Below are 17,376 nucleotides of genomic sequence, written 5' to 3' on the forward strand. Positions count from 1 at the left end.
CATAGTGGCAGTGCAGAAAGGGAGAGGCAGGATGGAGGGTGAAACATTTCCTCTTAGTTTAGCAATAGTTGAGATTAGTAACGTGGTAGGTAATTAATTTCAGATGCTCCATAAATGTCCTTGATTAGCCATTTCTTAGGGTTCACAGATCAGGGCAATTAAGAATCTGGATAAAGGACTGATCTTTTCATGAAACCAAAATTCTGTCCTTATGCTAATTCTATCAAAATAGAAGATCTGGGTAAAATGGTGTGGTTCTGTCTAACAGGGTTATTATTTTCCTGGTTTAACTTTCAACATAAGAGAAAAGGTGTGAGTAATCCTTAGTTTTTGCAGCACATGGCACTAGTTCCTATTTCAATTTTTCAAAATAGGTCTACAGACTATTTCCTGCATGCCAGTCCTACCATTGATTCCTAATTGTCTTTTTAATTCATGGCTGTTTTTGCTTTAAAAATAGTTACACAGTAACAATAGTTGGTTTTTGAATGTGACCTATATTTAACTGTAGGAATACCCAACTAAGAAGCAAGGATTTGAATTCATTGTATATTCAGTGTGTAGTGATTTTTTCACACAAAAGATTCCATGCCCTGGAAGAGGAACAGGAAGTAGTCTGAGAGATTAGAAGAATTTCTTCTAAAATACTGGAGACCTGTCTACTGGGGTGTACGTGCAGAGCAGGGAAGGCTTGTGCTATATGAGTCTCTTAACCTCTGATCACCAAGTATGGGAGGTGCTAATGTCCTGAGGCCCAGCTTGGTGGCCTAGGCTAATGTGGAACCTTATGAATATTTAGCAATCCCAAGTCTGCTGGGTGGTTGTAAGGCATGGCTATGTGTTTGTTTCCCAGCCTCCTCGACCTGAATAATCACACAGAAACTATATTAAATACAACACTGTTAGACAAATGACTCAGGCATATTTCTAGCTAGCTCTTACATTTTGAATTAATTATTTCTATTAATCTATGTGTTGCCATAAGACTGTGGCTTACAGGCATGTTTATGGCATTTGCCTCCTTCAGCAGCTACATGGGCTATCCCTGACTCCGCCTTCTTTCTCCCTGCATTAAGTTTAGTTTTCATGCCTACCTCTATTCTTAGGCATGACAGCTTCTTTATTAACCAATGGTAATAAAACATTTATAGAATACAGTAGGAAATCACAGGGATACCACAACCCGTAACATGCTGAATGTGGGGTCACTGTCTTCACTGTCACAGAATAGGAGCAATTCTTCTGAACTGCAGAGATTTCTAAGTTTTGTGTGGTTTTGGGTGGGTGTATAGAGCAGATTTCATACCCTGTAATAATCCACATGGCTGAAAATTGACATTTAATTATTCTTCTACAATGTTTTCTATGTTGGCATCAGTGGATCTGGATTTGCTTGAAACCACAAGGGTGTTATAGTTTGCTGATCTATATGACATGATTTAACCTCCACTTGCAGAGAGAACTCTAGAGCATGGGACCTCTCTGTTTTGAAGAAATATCAATAGCTAGAGGGTTAGAAACATAACAGTAATGGTCAGTCAATTTGAGTTAATGTGTGGAAGTTGTGAAGTCTATATTTAATTTTATACACATAGAATTGTAGGTAACTGGGTAATATTTGTCAAGATCACACTTTTAATGGCTAAGTTTCTGTTGGTATTTTGATTAAAAGTTGAAAATATTTTTCTACTTATGTTCTTGGTTTTTTTCTCTCTACACCATTTATTCTTCCACAAATATTGTACACATTCTTGATTGTTGTAGTTCTGTTGTAAGTCACACTGTGTCAATGTGTATACTATGTTTGAATAATCCTATTGAGCATTCTGAGTGTTTCCCCTTCCATGTAGCTTTGGAATTGGATAGCCTGTTTTTAAATTTTGGTAATATTCTTTGGATTGTTTTCAATTCATGCTACAAATTTACCAGAGTCAAAATCTTAATATTAACGCATAATATCCCAAGAGTCATTTATTTCGGTTTTGTTTTTGCTGTTACTGTGTGAAAGACTCTTCCACTGTTTCTTTAAACATCTGTTATTTTTCATTTGGTTTTAGTAAGATTTCATTTGCTCACCCTGATTTTCACTTATATGCAACTGTCCATCATATTCACAAAATCGCCAGGATTTGCTATTTCTGTAAAAGGTTGTGTTGATTGATGACTGATGTGGGAAGATTCTTTCACTGAGGTTGCAATATCCCTAAGCAAGTGACCCTCAGGTAGATAAGAGAGCTAGCTAAGCTTGAGTCAGTGACCAAGCAATAGGAAAGTCAGTAAAACAAAGTTTCCCCATGGGGTTTCCTTCAGTTGCTAGCTTGAATGTCTATCCTAAGCTCTCAAAAGGATGGGCTGTAATCTGGCAATATCAGCCAAATAAACCTGCTCATTTCCTGAGATGGTTTTAGATAGAATATTTAATCACAGCAAGAAGAAAGCAAACTAGAACAAAAGTGCTATTCCAAGTGATTCTGTTACTACAAAGGTCCTCAAATTGCCAATAACTTTTGGAGGAATGTTGAAGATGCTAGGACTTTCGGAGACAAATGCCATAGAAAGTTGTACACAGACCTGACATGGCTATTCTTGTAGGACTAGGAGCTGGAAATGTGGAGACTAATGTGTAGAATGGAGGCTGAGGTCACTGGATTTCGAAATATTTAGCTAGAGGTTATTTGTATAACATTTTGGCTCCAAGTCATTCTTACTTTCTCCATTCCCTGAGAAATTAAGCAAGCCAGAAGTAAAAAGTAATGAGCTAATTTCTTAGACAAAATATTGATTCTGTTGCATGGTTTTTTACTCATGACTCATTCAGTTCTAAAGTGAAAAACAAGCATAGCAGGAAGAAATGAAAAGCCTATGTTTTCTAAGGAAAAACAGTACTATGTAGTTTCAGTTGGCAGTCCTGTGGTGAAACTGGCAGGAACATTCAAAGAGACTGCTGCCATTAAAGAGAACACCTTTTTTCTTCAGCAGAAGCCTATCCAGGTAACCTAAGGTTACTTTGTCCAGCTAAATTTATGGATAAATTAAGCAATGTGATTTCTAGTCCCAGGACACAACTTCATACAGGACCTGCTGCAACTCTGGTCCAAGCATGGTGGGTCTATGACAACTTAGAAGACAAATTGGGGTGGGAGAAAATCACCCATATTGTATTGGTTCTCTAAACAAAAGGGATGTACAATTTAAAAGGCATGGATTCTTCTTCCCTGTTATCAATTCAGCACTGTTGTACCCATCAATGTTTAGCAGAGTCAGAAACTCAGTGAGGAGATCATCAGTATTCATTGTCTGAAGCTGTAGTGATGAAGCCTGGATTGTACTTTAAGCCCATAGAATGCTGAAATACTCAAGCATCTACTATTGAGAGCTGCATACACAGGAGTGTAAGAAGCAAGTATAACATGTTTCAGGCTTAAAACTGAGGAAGAAATCTATAGGATTTGATATTTGCCCTGCTGAGTTTTAGTCTTGCCTTAGTCTCACTGTTCACATTCTTCTTTTGCTTTCTTTTTTAAAAAATTTATTCTTTTCTCACACAATACATCCCAACTACAGTTTCCCCTCCCTCCACTCCTTCACTGATTCCATCTCTGCTAGATCCCCTCCTCCATTCCTCTTCACCAAAGACAATATCTCAGGAATATCAACCAAACATGGCATAACAAGTTATAGTAAGGCAAGGTACAAACCTTCCTATCAAGGCTGGACAGAGCAACCCCACAGGAAGAAAAGTTCCTGAGAGCAGGGATAGTGTTGTGAGGTACTGAAAGTGTAGAGGAGATCCATGAGTAGGCATCCTCCATGGATTTCTGATGGCTGGTGTGTCTTCTGGTCCATTAGGCTATCTTTGTCTGAGATTGTCTATGTGTTCTTCTGACTGTGGCCTGTATTTGAACAGAGGATGTCCAAGTTGGGAGTAAGAACATGACTAAAAGTGTGGTGACTGGAGGGTTGGTGAAGGATTGTGTCTAAGTGTGGCCTGTGCTCGAGCATAAGATGCCTGCCTGAGTTGGGTGCAGGAACCTTGCACTTTTCTCTCTTTCTTAATGAGAAAATATCCTGTGACATTGTATGGTGAAAAGGTTTAATTTTTTTCTTGATTTTAGAATATTTCACATTCAAGAGATTGAGTGTCAGAAGAGGCTTTGGACATTGAACAGTATTGGTTCTGTTAGAGACTGTGAGGCTCATTTAATTTAGACAAAATTCATTTTCATTTTTTTCTGTTGTTATCTATTCTAAAAAAGAAAAAAATTATTCTTTCCTCAATCATTCTGATCACAACCTTCCATTCCTGTATTCCACCCAGTCCCTTCTCCTTCCCATTTTCAGTTTTACTGCTTTTGTTGGTATATCAACAACAATTCATTACAAGATGCATTAAGACTGATATAAACCCTCATGCCAAGACTGGATTAGAAAACTCACTGGAAGGAGAAAGGTGCAAGAGTAGGCAAGAGACAGAGTCACCCTTCCTCCCACAAACACACCATGGTAAAGAACCACAGCATATGGAGAGGACCTGGGACAGACTAGGAGTCTTTTTGAGCCCCTGTGATCCCTGCTTAGTTGATTCTGTGAGATGTTTTCTCCTGGTGTCCTTGATCTCTCTGGTTCCTACAATCCCGAGTCCCCTCCTCTTCCATATATGCTCCCATAAGCTGCAGGAGGAAGTTTCTCTGACATTTGTGCTGGACGCTAATCTATAATATTGCAGAATATAGTTAGGAATCAATTCACAGACTTTTTTTTTTCCTTTTTGGTCAGTCATATTTGGTTCTAAGTATTTCTCTGAGTCACCCAATTTTTGGTTCTTGTGCATTCAGTTAGTGTTGGGCATCGGCTCCCTCTTTTGGCTTGGGCCTCAAGCTAGCCCAATAACTGCTTGAATACTGCACTAACTTCAAGCCACCATTGCCTCATCATATCTTGCAAACAGGACAAGTGTGGAATTAATATTTTGTGCCTAGGTTGGTGTACCAATCCCACCACTGGGAAGCTTAGATGGTTGCAGAAGATGGTCAGTTCAGGCTCTGTATTCTCAAAGATGTAGAGTCCTCATTAGGGTCTCCCACATAGCTTCCAGAAAATTTCTACTATACTAGATAGATTTCCACATCACCTCTTAAAAGCTCCCCTATTGCAATCACCTTTCCCTATGGTGGTATTTTATTTATATTTTAATAAATAAAGCTTGCCTAAAGATCAGAGGGTAAAACTAAGATACTAAAGACCAGGCAGTAGTGTAGTCTCCCAGGATTTGGGAGACAGAAGCAGATGGATCTCTGTGAATGCAAGGCTACCCAGGGCTTCACAAGGTAAATGTAGACACAGAACCCAGTAGTGTTAGTTCACACCCTTAATCCCAGTATTAGAGAGTTACATGCCATTAATTCCAGCACTAAAGGGGAATATAAGATGGGAGGAGACAGAGGGACAGGACTCAATCTGCATTTGTCCAGCCTTAGTAGAGTACAGTCTTCTCTAGTGGCTTGATTGTTTTGCTTTACTTTAGGCTGAACCGCAATATCTGTCTCTTGGTTTTTATTATTTGTATTATACTCTTCCATTTATTTGGCAGTGCCTCTTTGCAGGTGGAAATGGGATGGATAAGAGAGTTAACTGAGCACAGTGCAGTGACAAAGCAAGTGAGAAAGCCAGGAAACAATGTTTGTCAAATTTTTTCTCTATTTTCTAGCTTGATTTTTTAATTCTATGCTTGTGCAAGGATGAACTGAGATATTGCAGAATCAGCTAAATAAAATTGCCTCAGATACTTTTGGTTAGATAATGTAATCAAAACAACAGAGAAGCAAGTCAGAAAAAAAAAAGGAACACTAAAATTGGTCGTGGTCATAGAAAGAACCTGGGAATGTTTGGTATTTTTAGATGAATGTAGACTATACCAGGATATAAATGGCAAAAGTCATTAAAGGTGTACAGAGCTCAATCATCTCCTCTTGTGGGATAAGGAAGATGGGACTCTTGAAAGTAATGCAAACAGAGGAGGTCAAGATCAAAGGATTTTAGTGGGAACCAGTTTCCTTGAAAAATTAAGATAGAGGTAATTTGTCTTATTTTTGGCCTAAAATCTTTCTAATTCTGACTTTACCCTGAAAAATTGAGTAAGGCCAAATTGAAAAGTAATGGGTTGACTTCATAGATGGAATGTTGAATCTATTGCATGTTTATTACTGATGACTCATTCAGGTCTACAAAGGAGAAAGCAACAAGTTGAGCAAAAATAAATGATAATGGAAAGGTGGTTTTAGATGGCAGTCAAGTGCTAAAACAGAGGCAGGAAGATCATCACCATTAAAGAGAAGGCCCTTGCTCTATAGAGGAAGCCCATCAAGGTGCCCTAAGAGCTTCCTGTCAAGCCTTCAATTAATGGAAAAATTAGGCAAAATGAATCTTACTCCCAGTAAGCAGCTTCCTACAAAATCTGCTGCAGCTTTTGTCCAAGGCAAGGTACATTTGGCTCTCAGTTAAGAAGCCAAACTTGTGGTTGTTATGGAATAAAGAGAGAATCAAAATTTCAGGTCATGGGTTCCTGGTCTGTGGCTTCAGTTCAGAATTCTTGCAGTCATCTATGTTTAGCAGGGTCAGAGCCCCTGTGAGGAGCCTATGAGAGTTCATTTCATGAAACTTTGAGCATGAAGACTGGGTTGCATTTTGAGATCACAGAATGTTAAGATACCTAAGTCAGATATGAGACATCTGTAATGGATAACTGCATGTAGGGAATGGAAGTAGCCAAAGATATACATGAGAAATTCAGTCAGCACAGACAATTTCGGATGTTAGCATGCCTCTAGGTACAACTCTTTCACTACCAAAGTCCACTAACTCTGGAATGGGATCATCAGTATCCCCAAGCCCTAGGAAAACAGTACCATGACAACACTGTCAACAGCATTAAGCACCAGAGGATGCCATCCGATCACCTGGAACTCGGAAAACCACTTCCTAAGAAGTCAGCTTTAAGTCCACTCTCATTAACAAGTCACTAACACAAACAAACCTTTTCCCATGACAAATATGGCAGTAACAAACACCTCTTCACCAGTCATAGCCACCCTGAAGACAACTGTTCTTATCAAAGGCACATCTGAGACTCAGGAAAAGTACAGTGCAACTGTACTCCAAACCCTAGCAACAATCTCCACAAGAGCTAAGCCACCATATCCACACTACAGCACTGTCACCTAGACAGATTCCCAGCCAGCACAGCTGGGCTCAAGCATAGGCACTGGTACAACCCAATCACCTGAGCATTCCATAGTCCTTTTCCTTAGCTTCTGTTTGTTGTGTCTGGCTGTCATGAGTTATTATAGATGGTATCCACATTATAGATGGTACCACTAAAACCCGTAAGATACATTCGATACAATTGCTGTTCAAGGTAAGCCATTTTTTGGAGCTTGACATTTTTAATTTTGTGTTAACATTTGGTGCAGAAGACAAAGTTTCTCTGTGTATCCCTGACTGTCTTGAAAGTATCTCTGTAGATCAGACTGGCCTAAATTCAGAGACCCAAATGATTCTGACTCCTTCATCTTGTGATTAAAGTGGGGGCATCATGTCTGGGTTTTTTTGTTTTTATATTCTTGGCTGGTGGCCCTAGAATGTAGTTTTATACATATCAAGTATATGCTGTTTTCCTGAGCTTCACTTACATTTTGAATTTTGAAATCTGGCAGAGAAATCTTTCTTAGGATGACAGTATTCATGATATTAATAGTCCCTGAGTCTTATAAATCATTCAAATGCTGATTTGTGAAATTATTCCTACTAATTGTGTTTGCTTTGAATTCTTTTGAGTCAATATGTGTCTTTTGTCTGTATACATGAATATGCACCACATGTGTGCCTTATACTCACAACAATCAGAAGATGGCCTTACAACCCCTGAACTTGTAGTAGTGAGTAGTTGTGAGCCCCATGTAAGTACTGCCAATCGAACCCACCTGTCTGTAAGACTGACAAGATCTCTTAAATGCTAAGCCATCTCTTCTATCCTGTTGTTTACTTATGATCAACATTTACATTGCTAATGTTTTTACCTGTTTATTTGTAACTTTAAACATTCATTCCCTTTAGTAAAATCTTAGGATTGGTATAGTTTAAACTGGTTTCTGATGCTGAACTGGAGTGTATGCATAATTTTTCGTAGGAACTTCAATAAAATTCTGTTAGTTCTTTCTACATTTTTGTTCAGTTTATTTTTATGGGGGAGACAGGGTCTGACTAATATGTAACTAATATAGCTATCCTTAAATTTCACTGCATAGGCCTGGCTGCCATCCAACTCAATTAAATTTACCTATCTTTGCCTCCTGAGTGCTGGACTTAAAGGCATGAGTCAATACACCCAGCTTGCCCATCTTTTTTGTAGTTAGTTCTTTCAATTTCTCTGATGTATACTTTGATCTGTTTGCTTGCTTCTCTTTATGCCTCTTAATATGCATTTATCTTGTAAGCCTATATCCTAGACAAAGGATGCAGAAATGACAGGTGAACCTCATTGTTGCTTTTTGTTTTAAAATGAGTTGATGATTTAGAACTTCTTTGTGATGGTATAAGCTTGGGGAGCCCCAGAATCATATGAATATATTGTCAAATATGCATTTAGCATGCTGTCAGTGTCACACTTTCTGTTGTACACATGTATGGGATATTTTAGAATGCGGTGACCTATGATGATGTGCATGTCGACTTCACTTGGGAGGAGTGGGCTTTGCTGGATCCTTCCCAGAAGAGTCTCTACAACGATGTGATGCTGGAAATCTATAGGAACCTCACTGATATAGGTAAGACTGAATTTTCCATCACATTTTAAAATAAAGGGACAACTGTCCCTTGGGTATTGATACTCTTCTGTAATTTTGGTTGATGAGAAAGAGGAAGAATGAGGTAAATAAATTTGGCATGCTTCTAAGGTTCACTGAAGATTCACTTAAATTTTGCACACTTTCCCATGGTATATCATACATTTTCTGATACTGTGTTTTAGGCTACAGTTATGAAGACTATAATATAGAAGAACATTGTCAACGTTCTGGAAGACATGGAAGGTAATTTTCATATGCAAACTATTCAAATGTGCATATGGAGAAATTTTAACGTGTCCTGGAAGTTTTAAACAAAAGCAATAGTGTTAATAAGCACAGTTTAAAGTATACTGATAACTATTAAATTTTCAGAAAACTAAACACCCCAATGTCAGGTAGTTGATATGTGTTTGCAAAGCATTTTTCTAAGAAAGAATACAGGATAACAGTGCCTTAACTGATATCCCCATTTGAATTACATCTCCATGATAGCTATGCTGTAGAACAGCCTATCTGTTTAGTTTCATACTACTCAGACATTACAAAAAGTATATGTGTTAAGTAGGTGATATGTATAGATCCAGAACCTTCTAATAAACAAATAGTTCAGAGTAAACTAGTGTTCCTCATCTACTTGTGACTTTTCTAAGTTTAGTGAGAGGGACATTTTTTGAGAGCTAAGAACATTGTGGGCAGTGGTGGCCACGCTTTTAATCCCAGCACTTGAGAGGCAGAGGCAGGTGGATCTCTGTGAATTCAAGGTCTACAAGAGCTAGTTCCAGGGTAGGCACCAAAGCTACCGAGAAATCTTGTCTCAAAGAAAACCAAAAAAAGAACATTGTTGAAGAGAAACCTTAATACTTGTACCACATGTCTATGAGGAATAGAAATTCAAGTTGTGTGAATGCAGTGTGGAATCATTTTATTATTCTTCCTTTATCAGTGTATCATATGTCACTCTGGATAAAAACCATGTGAACATAGGGATATGAAAGAAGCAACAGAACTCACAGAGCAATGAGAAGATATGCAGTAGTCACCATTTTGAGTAGAAGATTTTAATGTGATACAAGTTTAAAATTATTTTTTTCCAACAATTGGGAGTACATTAATAAGCTTACACTGCAGAAAAGTCCTATGAGTAGTGGAATGTATGTCTGTTTGTTCTCGTTTATTTTACAAATATAGTATGAGTCACAATATTAGAAAATTTATGAATGCAGTATGTATGTTAAAGTTCTGAGTTCTTCCCAGTTCTCTTCAAATATATGAAGAATCTCATATAGAAAAAAGATATTATAAATGTGGGCCCTATAATAAAGACTGTTACCATTACACATACCTTCAGAGACACAAAACAACACTTAATAAAGGAGTACACTATGATTGTAAACAATAATATCATTTTCCTCTTAACATTTAGACCAAATTTTAAAATTAATTCATAGAGATATAAATATTTATCAGTGTAATAATGTGACAAAGCTTTTACTTGTGTCTATTATCTTTACAGATACAGAAAAGGCCATACTAGAGAGAATCCCTCTGAATATACTCAATGTTCTAAAGCCTTTTCACATCATAGTCATCTTCAGAGGCATGTAAAAATTCATCCTGGAGAGAAACCCTATGAAAGTATTCAATATGGTGAAGCCTTTACACACAACAGCAGTCTCCAAGTACATAAAGGAACACATGTTGGAGAGAAAACCTTTGAATGTAAACAATGTGGTAAAGCCTTTGCATGTGCCAGTAGTCTCAAAAGACATGAAAGAACACATACTGGAGAAAAACCCTACAAATGTAATCAATGTGATAAAGCCTTTTCACAACACAGTACTCTCCAAATACATAAAAGAACTCATTCTGGAGAGAAACCTTACAAATGTAATCAATGTGATAAAGCCTTTACACTTCACAGTCGTCTCCAAATACATAAAAGAACTCATTCTGGAGAGAAACCTTATGAATGTAATCAATGTGGTAAAGCCTTTGCATGTGCTGGTAATCTCCAAAGACATAAAGGAACTCATGCTGAAGAAAAGCCCTACAAATGTAATCTGTGTGATAAAGCCTTTTCACGACAAAGTCATCTCCAAGAACATAAAAGAACACATACTGGAGAGAAACCCTACAAATGTAATCTGTGTGATAAAGCCTTTTCACAACACAGTCATCTCCGAATACATAAAAGAACACATACTGGAGAGAAACCCTACAAATGTAATCAGTGTGAAAAAGCCTTTTCACAACACCATAGTCTTCAAATGCATGGAAGAACACATATTGGAGAGAAACCCTATAAATGTAGCAATGTGGTAAAGCCTTTGACTTTCCCGGTAATCTCCATATACATAAAGGAACACATACTGGAGAGAAACCCTGTGAATGTAAGTAATGTGGTAAAGCCTTTGCATGTATCTGGAGTCTTTGAAATAATGAGGAAAAAATCATCATGCAGAGAAACCCTATAAATGTATTAAGTGTGGTAAAGTTTTGCACTTCATGGTATAGTTTATACAAGAGTTAAAGTTTCAGTGTTAACTGGTCTCGTAAAGTCTTTTCATATTACAGTTGTCCTTGAGGACCTAAAAAAATTAATACTGAAGGAAATCTGGACATAAAGGTTTTGGTAAGATCTTTAGCCTTACATTCATTTACATGAAATTATTCTGGGGAAATACATTGAAATCACAATTCTTAAATAATTAAATTAATTACTTTAAATAATTAATTATTTTTAAATTACTTTCAATAATTTATTATATAATTAATATTTAAATCTATTTTAAATTATATAATTAACTATTTTAAATGATATGATTACTTTAAATAATTAATTATCCTTAAATAATTAATTATTAAGTTAATTATTATTGATAATTAAATTACTCAATTATTAAATAATTAAATTGATTGTTATTAATTTATTATTATTGATTACAATTATTAAATAATTAAATTACAATTATTCTGGGGAAATACATTGGAAAATTACATTCATTTACATGAAATTATTCTGGGGAAAAAAATGACAGGTGTTACCAATCTGTTCAAACATTATGATGTCCCTCTTTATTTTGCACCTCCAAACTCACATAGACAAAAGCTCTATGAATTTGAATTATGAGATAACCCTTTTTTCTTTCACTATTCTCTTCAATTACATGAAATATGTCATCCAGGTATAAAACTTAATGGATATGTGTTTGTGTTGTTGTGATAAAACATTATGTCTAAGTCAATTTAAGAAAGAGTTGGTTCTTGGATCTAGAGGGATACCGAAATACCATAAACGTGGCATGGAAACAGGTGTCAAACATAGAAGTTAAAGCAGACAGCTGAGAACTCACATCTTCCACCTGCAGCCTGAAGTGGAAAGTGGAAATGGTGCGTGGATGTGAAATTGCATGCTCACCCCCAGGGACATACTTTGTTCAGCAGGGCAAGCATTATGTAACTGAGAAAGATTGATTTCTCTGACATCAGTCCTACAATGCTTGCTTTCTGTTACATGAACTAGTACATGGTGAATATAAACAGTAGGTAAGCCTTTAGATGCTTCAACTCTAAATGTGTACAAGAAAAAAACATTTTTCAATGAAAATCAGATTGTTTAGTGACTTAATTTTACTTATTGCTGTCAGTGTGTCTTTGTATTGGTATGTTCATGTGCATGCTGATTCCCAAAAGTTTAAACACTTGGATCTTCTTTTAAAGGAATTAGAGGAATTTGTCAAAAACCCACCCTTCATCCTGGCAATGAACTTCTCTTAACTGCTTAGCCATGCCTCTGGCCCTGTAAATATGTTAAAACCTTCATATATCATCTTGATGTCAGGAAATAGGAAATAATTTATTCAAAAATTTTCTATTCATGTAAACAATTTAGTAAAGACTTTAGACATAATTGTTTAATTCAATTTCAAGAAAAATGTTATTTGATTTCTTTTTCATTATAACCTTGAAGTTAGTAAATTGGTTACCATGTTCTACCAAGATAGATGGTGGATATTATTGCAGTGTGGTTTCTGTTTTGCAGCCTTTGAGGTAGATGCTGAAGTGTATGTGGTATATCCATTTAGAGAAATTTATTTTGCGGTCCTTATATTCCTTCTTGGATTTCTGTTCATCTTCTTTTATTCTTTCACTATGTAATAGGCATTTTTCTGCTGCCATAGAATGGCATGCCCAGCATATAAGTAGTCCATTATTTATTTAAATATGAAGCCGTGTGTGATTATGCTTTTGAAGAAAGGATGTCCAAAATGGTGGGCCTTTTCTGGTTTTGTTTTTTATGTTTTCACAAATTCCCTTGAGATGTTGTACATTATCCAGCCTGGCTCTGATGTCAGTAATTAATATGGGCTACATTTGAATTCATGATATCATATATCAGCCTCCTTAATACAAGTCCAAGGGTAGATGATGTAACCCCCATGCATGCTGTTTTATTAACATGTTTAAACAATGTCGATGTTAAAATGCTTAATAGAATAGAATAATAATAATAATAACCATTAAATACCTCATGTGTATTCAAAGCAGCATTTTCATTTATCTGGTAGAGATGTACTAATGTAGGATAATCATCAATCAACTATGTATTTCACCACATATCTTAATGTGCTATGGATGTGTATGTGTGTGTGTGTATAATTTGAGTTTCCATCTTTCTTCATGTCCCTGTTATTTATCGATTTTATACTTTATCTTGAAGTGCAGCATTCTAAGAGAATTATTCAGAGGTGCCAGATAATGCAATGGCAATGAAATTTATTTAAAAATTCTGTGTGTGTGTGTGTGTGTGTGTGTGTGTGTGTGTGTGAGAGAGAGAGAGAGAGAGAGAGAGAGAGAGAGAGAGAGAGGATTATGGCTTTTGGGCGCCATGATACACATGTAGAGACAGGAAGACAACTTTGTGGGATTTCTTTTTTTTTCCTTCTTCATATGGGGATCAAGATGAGGTTTCCAGTCTCACAACATTGCCATTTCCCACCGAGATATATCATTGATTCTCAAATATTAGACGATACATTATATCACTAAAATGTTGTCTTCTTTTCAGATTTTAAACATATTTTCATCCAAGTATAGAGGTAAACAGAACAATTTGTATAATAAATCCTATTTGCAAATGAAAATAAAATACTATTAATCACCTTATTTGGACTGTGTTAGTTTATTTTTCAATGCCAGGAAATTGTTTCTGTTGATGAATTTGGCTTCTGCCAAGCCTGATGACTTCAGTTCTGTCTCTAGGAAGCTTATATCACTTCTAGAATTTTTTTCGCTTATTTCTACATTTGGGCTATAGGATATACACACTTCTATTTTACATGTTATATTATGTTATTTTATGATATGTTTGGAAACTATAGAGTTTGCTCAATAGTATTGCTTCTGTTGAGTAACCAAGTCTGGATCCTACCACCTACATTACATAGCTTGAAAGTACGTGTAATTCAAAGTCCAAGAGATCCGATGCCTCATCTGGCCTAGGGCTCCAGATATGCAAATGGTAAAAAGACATCTATATTTGGGATTAAATATTGTGAAAAGGTTTTCTTCATGTATACGTTATTTTAAAAAAGAATTTAAAGTAATTTAGGTATATAAGTCTTGCCTCTGTGTATACCAAATGCATGTCAGTTACAACTGGAGACCAGAAAATGGTGTCAAATCATGACTGAAGTTGTGAGCTCTCTCTTCGGTGCTGCAAATCACAACAAGGCCCTGTGGATGAGAAACCTTTGCTCTTAGATGCTGAGCCATCTACTCAACCCCATGAACATGACATTAATAGCAGTAAAGTGGGAATAGTTGATCCTAAATTCATCTTTACCTCAGCCCCAATGATTCAGAAAAAAAAATAGAAGGTTGATTGCATCAGACACTGATTTAAACTTGGTGCCTTAAGATGTTTCTGAGCCCAAATTTCCACAAAATGAAGGAAGAGTACAAAAAAGGATCAAGAGAGAAACTAACAAGTTTTTTAAAAGTGGCTAACCAATTGTCCAAAGCCACAAGACTGGCATATAGGCAGTGATGTAAGCCCACAAGGACACATGCCAGGTGTCCCCCTACTGGAGTTTTATGACTGAGTTCAAGGCAGTGATGGTAATGCACAAGTACACGTCAGGTGCACCCCTGCTGGAGTTTATGTGTCCTCTATGGAGAGAAAAGGACCTCATAAGCATGAAGTCTGACTTGCCCAAATGATATCTTCTGTTTCCTTAATGTCTTCAAAAGCTTCAGTTAGCATCCTTTTGTGATGGTGACTCCAGATGACATCCAGGTTATAAGTAGATCCTGAGACCTAAACAGAAGTCACCCTAAGGCTGGGACACTCTTACATTTACAAAGAGATGTGGGGTATGGATAAACTGTTAGGGTTGGAGTTTTGGATGTGGGAGCCAGAAGATCAAATGACTGGAGGAAATGATCTGGCTCTCCCCGGAGACAAGCTGGCTCCTAGTGAGCTCTCTGTGTCTGTACAGCTGTGGTGGTTACGCACCTCCAGTTCTTCCACTCTTGCATTATTTTTTGCAAATACAATGCAACTGCCAGTGACAGCACCATGTATCACTCCACCTGCTCTGCCCCACAGTGTTATCCCTCCAACCGTCCTTGACATGAGTAGGTGTATCTCCCTTTGCCTGACAATTAGGCAAACAGTGGACTGAATGAAACTCAAAATTTCCTTGAAATTACAGTTTAAAAGAAAAAAACAATCTTGCAGAGAATGTGTCTCCTGAAGAAATATTTGCACCATACCTGAACAAATGCCTTGCAAAAGACAGGAGCTAAAAATGTAGGAGGGTTTAAAGGATGGTTAAAGGTCCATTATATGACTTAGTTAAATTACTTGTGCATACTCTTGCTTTCTATCAAAACAGGACACCAAGAATGGTTAATTTCTGTCTTCATCAATGTTTGAATCCCATTGAATACATAATCATGTTTCTGATTTTCTTGATAAATTGCATTTTTCTTTTATATCCTCTTTTTTAGAAAAAAAATGTTTTAAAGAATAGTGTCACTATGAATTCCTTGTTGGACTTGGGTCTTCCACTAAATAACTACACTCTTCCAAAATATCAGAGAGATTTTTTTCACCTTGAGGCAGAGGGCCTGTATTATAGTTGGGCACATCACAATGAAGTAATTAGCGCTTTTAATTCATTATTGAGAATGAGTGGCTGAGTCTGACTAATTAAGAATAGTTCAGACACAGGCTCTGGTCCTAACTCTTGTCACAAGAGAGTTGTCCCACCAGCCCTCCTGTTGTAAAGTTTACTGTCTTGGAACTATGAGCAGCACTGTCTTTTTTTTTTATCATCGAGTTTGGAGTTTGTTATAACTCTTCAAAGGACCTTAGCAGAGATCTGTTCTTATTCTCATTCTAGCAATATTGAAATCCTGGCTCATAGAAATTAGTAGTCTTTAAATATAGTTGTATAATGTTTTGATTTCTGACAAAATAAAGCTTGCCTGAAGATTAGCAGGCAGAGCTAGCCACTTGTTAACCATAGAGGCCAGGCAGTGGTGACACACCTGTTTAAATGCAGCACTCGGGAGTTTCACACATTTGAACCCAGCACAATTGACAGGTGGAGACTGGAATATAAGGTGGGTGGAGGTAGCATCTTATCCTCCTTTTGTTTAGAGGATCCAGAGAGGTAAGATTTGACTGTGGCTTCTATGTTTCTCTGATCTATCATATTATTACACTGATGTATGACTCCTAGTTTTTATTGATGAGACTAATTAGGAACATGTTACATCTGGTGCCCAACTTGGGTTAAGAAGTTGCACATCAAGCCTGAAAAGGCTTTTTAAAAATATTCTAAACACATAAAAATGGATTAAAAACTCAGCTCCTTGGTAACTGCTTTTTTCCTGCATAGACTGTTTGCTAGAGACAAGCATGAGTGGAGTTCCTTTAAGAGATGACTTCCTGACTCATTGGTAGTGGGAAAACAGTGCAGCTCTTGCAAGAGGTTTTGCTCCCAAACACTTAAATGGGATTCATGATCACTGCGTGCCATGAAATTTCTAGTTGGACCCTCAGAGTTGGAGTGATACCTGTGGCTCCCACTGGTGCCTCTGCCATGAAGGTGGTAGACTATCAGGAAGCCAAGGAATACTGCAAAGCCAGCTGATTTGGTCTTAGTCATGCTGCTTAGCACTTTATAGATTCATGTTCAGAAAAGAGAGATACAAAGTAAAGAGAGATTCAGAGAAATCCCTCTAAGTGATTTAACAGGTGTTTTTAAAAATACCTACTGACTTAGAGGAATAAAGTGGAAGTATAAACTCATAAAAAGGGAATAGAGAGTTTTAAAAAAAAATAAAGTCTTTAAATAAGGAGTCAATAAAAAAGGGCCACAGAGAGATGGAAAATGCACTGAGAGTGGTTACTGTATTGTGTTGTACTATATTGTTGTTGCAAAAGGAGCAACAGCTGCTAAGAGACATTTGGTTATAAATGTTGCTGGATTAATCCAACCTATATATTGAAAATGCCTTG

At 36.9% G+C, this 17,376-nt stretch overlaps 1 protein-coding gene across 2 annotated transcripts in view; it reads left to right on the plus strand.

The window, feature by feature from the left end:
• Window positions 1–14,009, plus strand: part of LOC125412072 (uncharacterized) — a 47,777-nt gene extending 33,768 nt beyond the window's left edge. The window contains exons 2-5 of one of the 2 annotated variants that reach the window (XM_085682277.2): window positions 8,696–8,822; window positions 9,026–9,086; window positions 10,357–11,233; window positions 11,418–14,009. In XM_085682277.2, coding sequence (XP_085538403.1) covers window positions 8,696–8,822; window positions 9,026–9,086; window positions 10,357–11,233; window positions 11,418–11,435 — 1,083 coding nt within the window. In that variant the 3' untranslated portion in view covers window positions 11,436–14,009. Of the gene's footprint in view, window positions 1–8,695; window positions 8,823–9,025; window positions 9,087–10,356 lie in introns of both variants that reach the window. The other variant, XM_048452600.3, reaches the window with a different exon arrangement.
• Window positions 14,010–17,376: the final 3,367 nt, after the last annotated feature.

The sequence above is a fragment of the Myodes glareolus genome, chromosome 20 (assembly GCF_982192425.1).
Source record: "Myodes glareolus chromosome 20, mMyoGla1.1, whole genome shotgun sequence".
NCBI classification, from domain to species: Eukaryota; Metazoa; Chordata; class Mammalia; order Rodentia; family Cricetidae; genus Myodes; species Myodes glareolus.